The sequence below is a fragment of the Cygnus atratus genome, chromosome 1 (assembly GCF_013377495.2).
Source record: "Cygnus atratus isolate AKBS03 ecotype Queensland, Australia chromosome 1, CAtr_DNAZoo_HiC_assembly, whole genome shotgun sequence".
NCBI classification, from domain to species: domain Eukaryota; kingdom Metazoa; phylum Chordata; class Aves; order Anseriformes; family Anatidae; genus Cygnus; species Cygnus atratus.
In genome coordinates, this window is record NC_066362.1 from 95,091,395 (window position 1) to 95,104,935 (window position 13,541).

The 13,541-nt window shown below is 50.1% G+C and overlaps 2 protein-coding genes across 6 annotated transcripts in view; both read left to right on the forward strand.

Moving 5' to 3' along the window:
- Nucleotides 1-3,866, forward strand: part of GRAMD1C (GRAM domain containing 1C) — a 49,340-nt gene extending 45,474 nt beyond the window's left edge. For all 5 annotated transcript variants that reach the window (XM_035540447.2, XM_035540448.2, XM_035540451.2 and 2 more), the window contains 4 exons: nt 488-545; nt 1,063-1,173; nt 2,095-2,200; nt 3,655-3,866. In XM_035540447.2, coding sequence (XP_035396340.1) covers nt 488-545; nt 1,063-1,173; nt 2,095-2,200; nt 3,655-3,732 — 353 coding nt within the window. In that variant the 3' untranslated portion in view covers nt 3,733-3,866. The remainder of the gene's footprint in view (nt 1-487; nt 546-1,062; nt 1,174-2,094; nt 2,201-3,654) is intronic.
- A 659-nt stretch (nt 3,867-4,525) lies between these two features.
- Nucleotides 4,526-7,589, forward strand: ZDHHC23 (zinc finger DHHC-type palmitoyltransferase 23). Its single transcript, XM_035540446.1, has 4 exons — nt 4,526-4,632; nt 5,026-5,727; nt 6,311-6,478; nt 7,322-7,589. The coding sequence occupies exons 1-4, from the start codon at nt 4,526-4,528 to the stop codon at nt 7,587-7,589; spliced, it is 1,245 nt and encodes a 414-aa protein (XP_035396339.1).
- The last annotated feature ends 5,952 nt before the right edge of the window (nt 7,590-13,541 follow it).

Genomic DNA, 13,541 nt, shown 5'->3' on the forward strand with positions numbered 1-13,541 from the left:
ACTGAGTATGACAGACTTGGACTCAGATGGGACAAGTTAAAGGGGAATTTGATTTAGCATTTGTTGGCAGGAAGTCTCATTTGGTCAGGAGAACAAGCAGAAAAGAGCAATGTTGCAGACTGTCTCTGCTAATACGGGACTAGCAGCGTGCGTGCTGAATGAGTGGTGGTAATGCATGGGCTGCAGCGTCCTCAGGCTGTCCAGGCTTAATGTGGTGTCCTAGAGCTGTGTTCTCTGCAGCGTACTGGAATGGGGGGAATCCTCCTGAGGGAAGAGCCTGGCTGTCTAGCTGACTTGTCTGAGATGACTGCAGAAATGACTGGGTGCATTAAGTCAATTCTGGAGAGAATCTTGTGTACCTGTGTGATCTGTTACTTTCCTCAGAAGTTGTTGAGCAGTTCTGTGTGTGCAGTGCTGGGCACTGACACGTGTCTGTTAGGGGTGTTCTTCAGGACTTCTTAACCTCCTTCTCTTCCATGCCCTCTAGGAAGGAAAAGAGATCCTGTAAATAGGACCACCACCATCATTGTAGTAATGAGTGTCTTGTAAGTACTCGCTTGCATTAAAACATGGTTTAACTCAATCTCAGCTTGGTGTTTATCTGTATCTGCCTGTACCTACCTCACTTGCACATTAACATTGCATGTAGCAGGATAAATCCTAACCTATTTTGAATGTGAATATAGAAACTTGGGTAGAAGGGGAAATGGATTGACTTAAGTGACAGAGAGAATGAAAATGCTGCTTTGACAAACTAGTCTGTTGTAGGTTTACCTATATCTGATCCTACAAAAAAATTCCAGAACTTAACTCATTCCCATTTTGACAGCTCCAGAGGAGGCACTGCTGTCGCTTCATGTAGGTTGCTATTGCACAGCTTAAAGCTAACTGCTAAGAATTGTTTGGGTAAATCTTTCTTTTCAGTATAGCACTGCCCCATGCCCTTTGGCCCCAGAAGCATTCACTTTTCCTAGATGTTTGTGGCCCAAGTCTCACTTCTGTAGCGTTCTAACAGTAATGGCAAAGCCTGTCTGACTTAATTTTGTTCTGTTCTCTCTGCAGTTTGCTGCTGTTGGTTTTGTTGAACATAACGCTGTTTCTCAAACTGTCAAAGATAGAGCACGCAGCGCAGTCTCTCTATCATGTCCAGCTTCAGGAAGAAAACTCTTTGAAGTAAGTTGAATACACAGTCTTTGCTTTTGTTCTTCCTCAGCCTATGACAGAATCTGATTTAAAGAAATAGATTTCAAACCTGGTGGTACATTTTCAAAAGCTGTTAGGGCTTGTTGCTCTTCTGTGGTCTATGCTGATATCCGGTGACATGTCTGACTGCATTTTGCAGTAATGAATTTCTCCTTTGACAAGCTGTTTTTTGGGGAAGTGTTAACCTTAGCTTGCATTTATCACCCTGCTGTGACTCATCTGCTGTGAATATTGTAGCGCTGATCACAGAACTGAAGTATTCACTTCATCCTGTGTGAACCAGCATGATCTCAAACATGTTAAAGATTCACTTAGCTTTTTAGCTTCCATCTCTGTGCATCTCTTGCAAAATTCCTTCTCCCCCTCAAACTTATGTGTTAGGTGCCTTTCATATTCAGATCTCTTTAAGAGGCTCAGGTATTGCTCCCTCTCATCGATGTGTTATAGGTAAACAAGTTACAAATGATAACCTGATCTTGAGTATGGAGGCGGTGTGGTGACCTCCCACGGTGAAGATCTCAGAACTGATTTAGGGTAACTTTCTTCATAAGAAAGATCTTACCATCTTGGTCCTTTGGGGACCCAGGAGTTGGACTCAATGATCCTTGTGGGTCCCTTCCAACTCGGTTATTCTATGATTCTGTGATCTTAACTGTGAGAACTTCAATTGTTGACATAACGTGAGCATGTTTGTTCTTGGTGACTGCCACTACAAAGGTCTGAGGCAGTACCTTCAAGTCAACAGGAAGCAGAATTGAACTGCAGACACCTTTTTATGTGGCTTTTAGAAAAGGATGTCCTTAGCAGTGGTGGTAGAGTAATCACTTTTTGGTGGATAGGCACAGGGAGGTGCTTGTTTTGTGTTTCTGATGTCATCTCGATCTCTTTCAGCATATCCCCAGAAATGGTATCAAAAGAGGAGATCCCTCAATATGATAAGGAACAGGTTAAACATGTGAAGGGAGTACTAAGAGATTCAATTGAAATGCTTGAGCAGGTAAGTCCGCCAGTCTTTCCTGGTGATACTCTTGTTTTTCAACAACTCAAGTTTTCTCCCTTATGCCAGGATAACCTTTTTTTTTTTAAATGTTTTCTGGTGCTAACTAAAGTTTCATTTCTACTTGGCCTCAGTTTTGTCCTAGGCTTGAATTTGGTACAAAGGCAGTGCTCATGTTTCTGATGGATTTTTCTTTGGGCTAGAATTAAATGGTCATATCAATTTTCTTAAACCTGTCAGGTACCTTTTATTGATGAGATCTGTTGATGGATTTTTGAATCGTGACAAAGCAAAGATTGGAGTAACTCAAAACAGATCCTCTTTTCTGAGACGACTCAAAACATAACCAAGTATTTGCTTACCTCACCGCAGGGTTTCTTCAGGCAGGTTTATCTAGGCTTTTGCTCCCCTCTACCCATCTAGATGTTGGTGAGAGCTTCACTTAATGGGCCACCCGATCTCTGGTCCTGAAGTCGAGGGCTGCTAAACCCCTAGGCTGAAATTACAACTCAGCAAGTGAAGGACAGTGAATTCATACAGCAGTTTCTACTTATAACCTATGAATGTTCTGATTTTAAGCTCTTTATTAAATCTTAAAATGTGACAGAAGAAATTATTAGATTAGGAAAGCTGTGGGGGAGTTCACATGTAGCTCTATCCATCAGCAGTTTGCTCTGTGCTCTCCCACGCACTAAAGGAGGGTAGAAAAAAGCCAGTTTTGATATTCCCTGTTTAGAGGTGTCTCTGCACAAAAAGCTGCTATTAATTTGTTAACTGTTTTGGGCACAACTTGAGATGCTTCCAAGTGCTGGAGACTTCACTGTAGAAATTAATTTCCTGGTTTCCATTCTTTCTTCAGTTTCTTTGCCTCCTACCCAAACAATTGTGAACGCTGAAGTGTTAAACTGCCTTTTTGATTGCGTGCAGTGTGAAAACTTTTAAAAGGTGGAGTGAGAACTCAGCCACCTCTCCCATCCCAAGTAACACTTGTGGGGAAGTCACACCTCATCAGTGTCCTTTCACCTTGTGTTTTCTGAGGGTTGTCAGCAACCTAATTGCGTCTTGTGCATCAAAATGCACTGGAAGGGCTGGGTACTAAAAATTAAAAAAAAAAAGACTGATTATGCCTTGCTGCCATTTTCCGTCAAGTATTTGCCATGAACATCAACAATGACTGAAAATGAGTGGGGAAACTTCTCTGCGCTATTGTGTAGCGGGGTGTTAAGACTTTATCATATTGTGATGTTAGTAATTATTAACTTTATAATTACTGACAGTACAGTATGATGAACTGCATAGAGCATAGCTGTTAAGAAAGCAGAGTACAGTGACCCTTTATAGAGAAAGGAAGCAGGAAATGGGATGGAATCCCTCTAAGAAGAGAAAAGAGGGGAACAAGATTTTCCTGATGGCCCTTACCAGCAGATTGATTAACTCACTATTTATTTCCCCAGCTGAAGCTCTCCCTCTCCATGCTCCAGAGAAGCTTTGATCACCTGAACAAGACCCAGAGCAGCAAGCCTGACAGCTAATGCCTGCCCCAGCCGTCAACCCCAAGGAGACACGTGCTCAAGGACTCGTGGGGCAGGGACTGCACCCGTCCCCTCCGGACTCTTTTCTATGGCGGCTCTGCAGCCGCACGGAATAAAGCTTTCTAGAAGCAGCACGCTGGCTCTGCGCTCCTGTAGGGGGTACCCCCGCGTTGTGGGGGTACCCCCTGTTTTGGGGGGGCTGTGCTCCTGTAGGAGGTACCCCATATTTTGGGGGGCTGTTTGCCCAGCAGCACTGAGCTCTGCAGGCAATGAGCTGAGTTTGTGCTGGGCACATCTCCTCCCTGTGTCAATGGGGGAGGTGCCCCCAGTGCGCAGGGCGAGGTCCCCCCCCCCGACCCCACCATGCCCCCATTGCGCCCGTGGGGCCGCGCCATCAATGAATGACCCGCGCGGGAAAAGCGCTGCCCCTTTACGCCAGGTGCCGCTACGTCACGCCTAGCCCCGCCCCTCCCGCGCAGCCATTGGCCCCTCCCGCCGTCAGCTTGATGGGCCCCAAGGCGGGGGGGGAGCCCGGCACACCTCCGCGTTGGGGGCGGGGCCGGGAGCGCGGGCGGACCAATAGCGGCCGGGCTCCGCCGGAGGGGGGCGGGGCCTGCGGGGAGGAGGCGGGGGCGGGCGCGAGGCACCTGCTGAGGGGAGGGGGCGGGGGCGGGGCGGGCGGAGAGGTGCGGCCGCGCCCCTCCCCCCGCCCCCCCCCCCTCCCGGTCCCGTCCCTCCCCTCAGGGCCGGGGCACGGCGGGGAGGGAGGGACGGAGGCAGGGAGGCGGCGGCGATGGAGGAGCCGCTGTGCTGCTGCGAGTACGTGGACCGGCGGGGCCGGCGGAACCACCTGGCGGCGTGCTGCTGCGACTGCCGGGAGCTGGACGAGGGCTGCGACAGGTAACGGCTCCGGGCACCCCCCCTGTCCCCCCGCCTTGGGGTCCCCTCAGAGAATCCCCTCGGGGAAGCGATCGTTGGGGTCCCCTCAGAGAATCCCCTCAGAGAAGTGGCCGTTGGGGTCCCCTCAGGGAAGAGACCGTTGGGGCTCCTTCAGGGAAGCAACCGTTAGGACCCCCCACCCCAGCGACCGTTGAGGCTCCCTCAGGGAATCAACCGTTGGGACTTCCCTCAGCGTGTACCCGCTCTCCTCCTCTCCCTGCCCTCCCCTTTCCTGTTGGGAAACTTTCTAGCCCCCTTCTCCACAGTTAAAGGGGAGTGACTGCCTCTTCTCCACAGAGAGATCCCCCCAGGTGTTCCCTGTGTTTCCCTTCGCTGTGTTTTCCCCCACAACAGGTGGCTGACCTGCAGGTCCCTGCCCCCAGGAGCTCTGGAGAGGATCGCCGACGATGTTGCAGACCGCTGCCGCGTCCCTTGGTTCGCAGGGGCCGTGAAGATCAACATCAGCCTCGTGCCGCCGCTCGTGCTGCTGCCTGTCTTCCTCCACGTCGCGGCTCTGCACTTCCTGCTGGGACTGGTCATCTTGACTTCGCTTCCCGTGGTGGTGCTGTGGTATTACTACCTCACCCACAGGAGGAAGGAGCGGACTCTCTTCTTCTTGAGCCTGGGACTCTTCTCCTTGGGCTACATGTACTATGTCTTTCTCCAGGAGGTGGTTCCCCGAGGCCACGTGGGGCATTCCCAAGTGGTGCTCCTCACCTCTGGGTTAGTTCTCATGCTTGCAGCCTTGTCACGAGCCAAGAAAGACCCTGGCTACCTTCCCATCCCAGCAGGCGATAGCAAGTCATCGCATCAGGATTTTCCCAACAAAAACCTTAGAGGGAGCTCCAATGGGCTCCACGGAGTCACTACGGCAGGAACTGCCAGTGGCCGTACTGTGAATGGGGAGGCCAAAGGCTACTCCAGAGCCTCGGCTGAAGGGCCAGAAGGTGTGAGAAAGGACTGGTGTGCTAAATGCCAGCTGGTCAGGCCAGCCCGAGCCGGGCACTGCCGGCTTTGTGGCAGGTGTGTGAGGAGACTGGATCATCACTGTGTCTGGTAGGTTTTGCACAGCTGAGGCTATGTATCTTTTGTTCCTCTCCTTTTTCTTTTAAGTTGACGTCTTTTTTCCCCTAGCCTATTCCAAATGTTCAGTGATGTTCTTTCAAAAAGTAAATTTGCTGTTTAAGTGGGATGACCGCTGCTGATTTCTACAGCGTGTTTCAGAATTGCTCCTGGTTGTCTAAGTCTTTTTTGTCTTTTTTTTTCCACTTGGTCTGAGGAGCACTAGGGATCCTGCAGTTAACTTGCATAAGTGCTCACCTGGGAGCAAGGGAACCCAAAGCTGCCTGCGCACAGTACTGTAATCAAGGAGCAGCAGGTATAAATGTCTTAGCTTAGGATACTATGTTTCCTATAAGTTTCTGAGGCAAATAGTCTACCGTTCCTACTGTACTAGTCTATTGACTTGTGCCTATAAGCTTTTTATAGAAAGCGGTAAAGCTGCTTTGAAGCTGCCTGTGTTGTAGCGAGACCTTGGAGATGAGGTTCTCTGACAGTTGGGGGAGGGAGGAAAAAAAGAAGCAAGCTCTTTTTTCTTTTCTTCTCCCAAGCAAAGTAACTTCTTCTTTCCTTTTTGGAGGATTAACAGCTGTGTAGGGGAGCAGAACCACCAAGCATTCATCCTTGCGCTCTCCTTCTTCATGCTCACCTCTGTGTATGGGATTACGCTGACCCTGGACACCGTCTGTAGGGGACGAACCCTGTTCGTGGCGTTGTTCTACTGCCCTGGGGCCTATTCTGACTACAGGTGAGACGTCTGCACGGGAGAGAGCTGGGCTGGGAACTCAAGCCTGAGCAGGCAGCTTGGCTACTTGCCTTTCCTCATTCTGTGCTCACGGCCAGTGCTGTTGGCTGTGAAGCCTGATCAAAAAGTGCTCCTTAAAAAGCTCTGGAAAGCAAGGATGCATCTCTGCTTTTGCCGAGGTGGGGAGTCTGAGACTCAGAGAGCTCACAGTTTATGTCTAGGAAACTGTTGGAGGAGCTGGGATTTAAAGTCTTTATTTACTGCGTCCTATAGAGATACACCCTTTAGATGTTTGTTCCCAGTGAAGGGTGATAGTCTGAGAGTCTGGAATCAGCGTGCTGCCTCGCTGAGGAAAGAGATGGTGTTTGTCTAGTGGCTTTGTCGCTCCAAGTTATCTGCTCGGTACAGACAGCATTAATATGCCTTGTCTGGCTGGGAGGGTGGCGAGAAGCATCAGACACGCGTTTGGAGACCGGCTCTGCTGCCGGTGCACGGAGCACGCTAGCATGAGTGGCTCTGCCTTCCTCTGTACTCCATCATCTGTCAGGTGCGAGCACCATCGTTTCCTCAAGTAAGGCTTTTACAGCAGTGAGAGCGAAGAGCTAGGTAGCACGACAGGAATGTGCAGGAGTAACTCTGGTAGCGCTAAAAGCTGTCATTAAGTAAGCCATGAAGCTTTAATTTTGAGAAAGCCTTTAAGGATTATCTGATGAAAGCGGCAAAGCGAGATCGCTGCGGCAGATGTAGACGGGGATTTGAAAGGATAGCGATTACGAGGGAAAGTCGCTCTGAAGCAGCTGCTCCAAAACTAAATGGCTTCCTTCCCATTTCTTTCCCTGCTGCCAGCTCTGCTCTGTCGTTCACCTGTGTGTGGTACTGTGCCATTGTAACAGCTGGCATGGGATACATCCTCCTCATCCAGCTGTTGAACATCAGCTACAACGTGACCGAGAGGGAAGCTCGGCTGGCTCTGCGGGACAACACCGGGCGCAGGCTCCTGGGTGGGTTAGTGATAGACACTGGCCAGTACAACAGGGGCTTTCTATGCAACTGGGGCCACTTCTTGAGTCTGGGGTCTCCCCCTCCATTGCGCTCTGCCGAAGACATTGTCTGACAGCCTTTTTTCCTGCAGATGACGTTGACTGACTTTCTTTAGCGGGGGAACAGCCCCTTCCCCTAGAACTCCCCCCTCCACGCCCTTCCTCGGTCGGTGTATGGGCTGCCCACCCCGTCACAGACATCGGAGGCTTTCCCAGGCAGAATGGTTCTTCGTGTGCCATCAGTCAGCAGTAGGTTGCGGAAAGCAGTAAGCCATATGCACAAACCTGGAGAGCAGGAGCCTGCTGCCTTTTTGCATTGTCGGAAGCTTCACGTGGCTCGGCTTGGCAGGAAGAAGAGCACAAGGTTTTGAGAACTTGGCTTTTTGTTAGGCGTGAACTCTGGCATCAAGAGGAACCTGCTGCTGGACTTCAGCGTGCATGCCGGTTCCTGCAAAGGTTAAGGAATCCCTGGCTCATACCTACATGCAGCATTTCGGAGATGTCAGGAGGGTGAACTTTTAATATAGATAACATGTACCACTGCAAAAGCCAGGCTCCTTGGCTAAAAGAGACTGTCCAGGCAGTCGCTGAGCAGCTCCCTCCTCTCTGGCGTGTTTTTTTTCATCTTCTATTCCATCCAGCTGTGCATACATGCTAGTGCTTGTATTAAGTGCCTTTGTGAGCAACATTCCTGTAGGGCTTTGTAAGATCCTCTTGTCTCCTGCCCTGTCTCTCTGACTGGGTGAGAAGACACTGTCATCTTGGATCTCGTCATTCTTTTTGTAAGCTGAGTTTTTGTTGGGTTGACGGCTCGTCTCATCTCCCTCAAAGTGCTTCTGCTCTGATCATGGATTCTGACGTGAGACAGCAGGTAAACATACCAAGGAAGAAGGAGATGTTTTGAAGCAACATGTAACGGTGGAGTATGAGGGGGGAAAACAGACCGCTGCCTGATGTTGCTGTTGCTGTACAGAAATGACTCCTTCCTCCTTGAGAAGGAGGGAGTCTGCGGGAGCATAGACTTCTGCTAGCTGTGGCTTTGGTAGGCAGCGTTTTGGTTGGGGTCGCTTATGTCGCTAGTAAGCGATCCAGTCTCCTCTCAGCCCAGTCAGTGGGATCTGCCTCGGTGCCTGGCTTCTGCTTTCTCAGGCTGGGAAGCTGAGGAGCAGTTCAGCGTCTGTGCGTGTAGGGAGGTAGAGGGGGGTGTGAGAGCTGGCTGCCTTTGGGGCAGCTGACCCGTGGCAGCAGGTGAATGAGCATGCTGAACGTGTTCTGCAGGAAGGCCGTGTGTTCCTCAGCAGCCTGCGACTGTATTATTATTACCCAGACTTGAGCTTCAGCTGCAGTCACAAGGCTTTGGTGAGGATGGCTTCTAGTTTTGTGGGTGGGATTTTTGGTGTTTGTTTTAAATCCTTTCTGCGTGCTGGCCCTGCAGAAAGGTCTGGCTGGTAAAGCCTGCGACTGTGGCACAAGAGCTGGAGCTTAGGCCTAAGATTCAGAAGCAGTGGAAGAGCCTCGTCCTCGTTAGTTCCAGATGCGTGTGCAGCTTGCACAGCTCATGCTTCTGCTTGGGTGGCCAGCAGCTGGGGGGTGTTGCAAATTCGGTGTGCACCACTACCTTTTCTCCTAAGACGACAGCAGAATTAGAGCTGTCCCCAGAGATCCCTGCCATCTTTGTGTATGCTCCTGATTACGTGTCCCAGTTTAAGGTGAAGACCACGTCCCTCTTTGCGCTGTTCGCTTTCCTCGAGTGGCACCTGCACTTTTTATACCCATCAGATAGCTGAGGAGCAGCTGCACTTGGGATGGAGCTGTGCAGAAACAGCTACCCCTTTTCAGCCAGCAAGCAATCCTGTATGAGATAAAGGGGACACCTCTCATGCTTCCTGACTTACTGACCACACTAAGAGATTTCTGACTAATTCCCTGGCCCCAGTGTGAATTAAAGGCACTCAGCTGGACTGTGCTATTCCTCTGGCAGCTAAGCATGACCTGACTGTTTGGAGCTGGAGCCTGACCCCAAGGAGTAGGCTTTACACAAAAACCTCACCTCCGCACGAGTTGTCTAAGTGTTTCCATGGCACACATGCATTTTGTGGAGCCTCCTGAGATGATCTGAAGCCTGGCAGCCCTAGAGACTGCCATGCTGTGGGGTTAGCAGATTTGTGATCTTCTCAGACCTCATCCTGCTGGCTCTTGGGAAGACGAAGCCGGCATTGCCACCTGTGCTAAACAACCCCCTGCCATGGAGGTCAATCACATGTCCATGAGCTGAGCAAGCTGTGCGAGTGCTCTCAGGTTTGAGATGAGTGGATTCTCAGTCCCGCTGCTCCGGCTGAGAGCTGGGCAGGTGACAGACGCGTTCCTCTGGCAGTGCCTGGCCCTGTAGTGCTCACTGTCCCACAGGTATTTGTTAGCACTTTGCAGCCCGCGTGCCATTATGGCCTTGTCCCTTGCCTTTTGGTGAGCCCTGGCTTACACCAAGGCTGCTGCAGTGGCATCGGCCGCGTGGACTTTCAAGCCCACTCCAATAGTGGGGTAAAGTGCCAAAGTAAATTTTATTTTTTGCACCCCTTCCAGAGGGAGCCAGAACCGTTCAGGACAGTAAAATGGTTGTGAGGCTGGGGTTTTGTGCAAGGAGAACTCGGTGCTGAGATTCTCCAGTGAATAGGAAGTTCATGTCACTCTAATCTGCATAGCAGTGGTGACCCTTTCTTTAAGGACTTGGCTTTTGTCTTGTTTACTCTCCTGGCTTCTTCCTGAGAGGATTTGCATTGTGCTTTCCAGTCTCCCAAGGCGTGCACACAGTAACATGATCTATCACAGCCTGGAAGAGCGGAAGAGTTGCTAGCTGTGGATGCACGCTCTGGGGCTCTCCTTTTAATAGCCCTGAGAAGCAGCAAGAAGCCTTTGAAGGGTAACGCTCCCTTTTTCACTTGCAGCGAGGGCAGACTGTTGGGATCCCTTGTGCACTAAGGGGCCTTTATTTATTTATTTATTTTATTGCTGGGCCCAATATTGACCACTAAAAAATTAAAACCTAGTGCAGCCTGGCAGGGCTGGAGGGTCAGGTCAGTCCTCGGGCTCCCTCTTTCCCACTACCCTGGGCAAGCAACTCGCAGGCCAGGTGTTTGGCCTGAAGGCAGGGACCAGTGCCTTGCCCATAAAAGAGCAGGCACCTACCTATGTGGCAATAAGAAAACAATGTGCTGCTGGCCCTTTCCAAGCTTTCCCCACGTAGGAAGAGAGGACCTAGAGTTGATAAGAAGCAGGGAAGGATTTGGGTGATATCTAGCCTCGATGTTTCCCCACCTAGACGTGGAGATGAGTTTATCCTGCTTTAGCCGTGACCTTGTGAGGCATTTTTGTTCCACAATCCGCGTGGTCTTCAGGGCGACTCTTGAAGGGCCAGGGTCTTGATGTTGCTGCTGTTGTAGTGTTAAGCCCTCTGCGTGCAAATACCAGCACCCAGTAGTTTGGTGACTGTGCTAAGAACTGCGCCCCATTAGATACTGTGCAGCTGGTGGCTTTACACTGTGTGTGCTCTCTGAAACTGTGCTTCTTTGTAGACAAATCGCAGCCCCCCCCCCCCCCCCCCCAGACTGTTTTCTCCATTAAACTTGTCCTCAAATGACAAAAGTCACTCGTGAGCCTGAGTTGGTGCTGCTTGTGACTTCTAATCACATTTCAGCCTTCATGCTATGATGGTGCTTTTTTTTCTTCTAAGTAGGTTGCTTTCAAGTGTCTCGATGAAACCATTTGCTGTAAAAATTTCTTCTAGAGGTAAAATGGATACTGCCTCACTGCCTAATGTCTTAATAATGTGCTCGACTTTCTCCTTCTTATATGAATGTATATTGCCTCATTAGGGCAGGAAGCGTGTGTGATTATGGATGTGTTTTCCTATATTGCTTTCAGCGAAGAATTCCACGTTTTCCTAGGATTTTCTTCCACTGCCAGGATGTTTGTACAGTGAAGCTCTTTCTCTGGACAGGTGAGGTTCTTTCTGAAGTGTGGGAAATCAGCCTCCCAAAATCTTTGTCTTTATGGAACTGCTTTTAATGATAACATGGAGAATGAATGACAGGCTCTGGAAGAACTGTCTGCCTTGGGGAGTGGGGTGTGTGTTCTCCCACCCTAGCCAAAGCTTTAGGAGGAAACTTCATGCAACATTTGTGAGCTTTGTTGAACAGACTGGTGTGTGTATGTGTGTGTGTCCAGTTTACATCTTATCCAATGTTTTCAAATGGATGCAATTATGAACCAAAATAAATGATTGGAAATCATCTGTGAAGCTGCCTGTTGATTTATGCCACCTTGCTCAGCCAGGTGAAGTGACTGAGAAGTGCCCTCATCTCATGGCTACTGTGAAGTGGGCATGGGGAACAAGGGAGCAACAGGCTAAGGAGAAGCTAGGGAACAAGTGTTCTTGCAGTTCTGCAAATGCTGATGTGCCTTTATTCATGTTGGGATGAAACAGAGCTGTTGGCAGTTCTCACGACCATAGAAGCTTGGGATACCTCCTCGTCCCCTCCAGTGGGGATTTGAACCAGGATCTTGAATTCTGAGAGTAATCTGTTACCAGATATTGAGTGCAACCAGACTGGGTTCCTAGTCTTTTTGTCCAGTGTCTTACTTTCCCTCGTATACCTGCCCTTACAATGCATCCAGAACCCTGAGAAGGAAGCTTCTGCCTTTAAACTCTTTTAAGCCACATTTGGAAATAACATGGATACTCCCTGTGCAGACAGTGGGAAGAGAGATACTCTTTGATCCTGCTGGCATCTTGGGATGTCTCCCAAAAGGCAAGATGACTTTTAAAAAACAGAATCACAGGTGCCTGTGCTGGTTGCAGGAGTTCTGCTGTGATTTGCCCGGTGGCACTTCTCTCTGCTGTTCAGCCATTTCTCTTGGAAGGTCACTTTGTGCGCTTGTTGACAATGAGGACCTTTCACAGCAGTGAGCCAGGTGTCTACCAATTGGTAGAGACTGGTGTGCTGATCACCAAAAAGCAAGTATTTCAGGGGTCAAGGTTTTTGGGAAGGCATGTGAGTAAGAACTCTGCAGGGCAGGTGCTGGCTGGGGATGGGGAGAAGGGGAGCTTGCAATCACTTCACACTTGTGAATTTGCTGTTACACCCCTGTGGCAATGCCCCCTCTCCCTGCCCTGCTGGAGAAGGGATGCCTGGCTCTGGCTCTGCAGCCACCTCCCTCTCTGGCTAAGAAAAGCAAGGAGCTGACAGGAAGGAGTGGGTCTGAGCTGAGAGTGTGGGCTGATGACCAGCATTAAGGCACAGACATCCACATCTAACCGAGTGCCGAGGCGGGAGGGATGCTCTAGCACAGCTGCAGGCCGAAGCTGTTTGCTCAGTCTGACGTGTGTCACCCTCCTGCTGGGAACTGTTTGCTGGAGCTTTCATTAGCAAAGCTCTAACATCATGCCACAGATTTTAGGGGTGTCCTGTGCTGTCTGTCAACAGCATCATCGGGCACAGCCTTGCTTCTGCCAAGGAGGGATGAGTTGTTTCTACCAGGTATGGATTAAACAGGGAAGCCGAGGGGCTTCTCATCTCCCCTTGGATTGGGACTGGGGTCAGTAGGAATGTGCCTGATCCCTGAACACCATCTCTGTCACACCATCTCTGTCCCTTGGCCGGGTCCAGCTGAGGCTTCAGCTTTGTGCTAGCATGAGATTAGCCATAGCAAGGGCAAAGGGGTGTCAAAGCACAGCTCCTCCTGGATCTTCTGGATTCTCAGGGCTGGAACTATCCAGCAGAAGAGCAACTTAATAGGAAAAGCTTTGTCAAAGCTACTACCAGAAAACCCTAGAAGTTAAGAGCATTAGAGACAAAGTCCCATTCTCAAAGGCAAATGCTGATTGTATGTCAAGTCCTGGGGGGTGAACTGTGCTCCACAGAAGCAGCATTATTTCTGGGGATGGTGGGTGGGCACAAAATGCCCAACAGTGGCAGTGTTGTTGGGGGAAGAATGTGCGGTTCGTTATACTGGTGCACCCTAACTAGCTG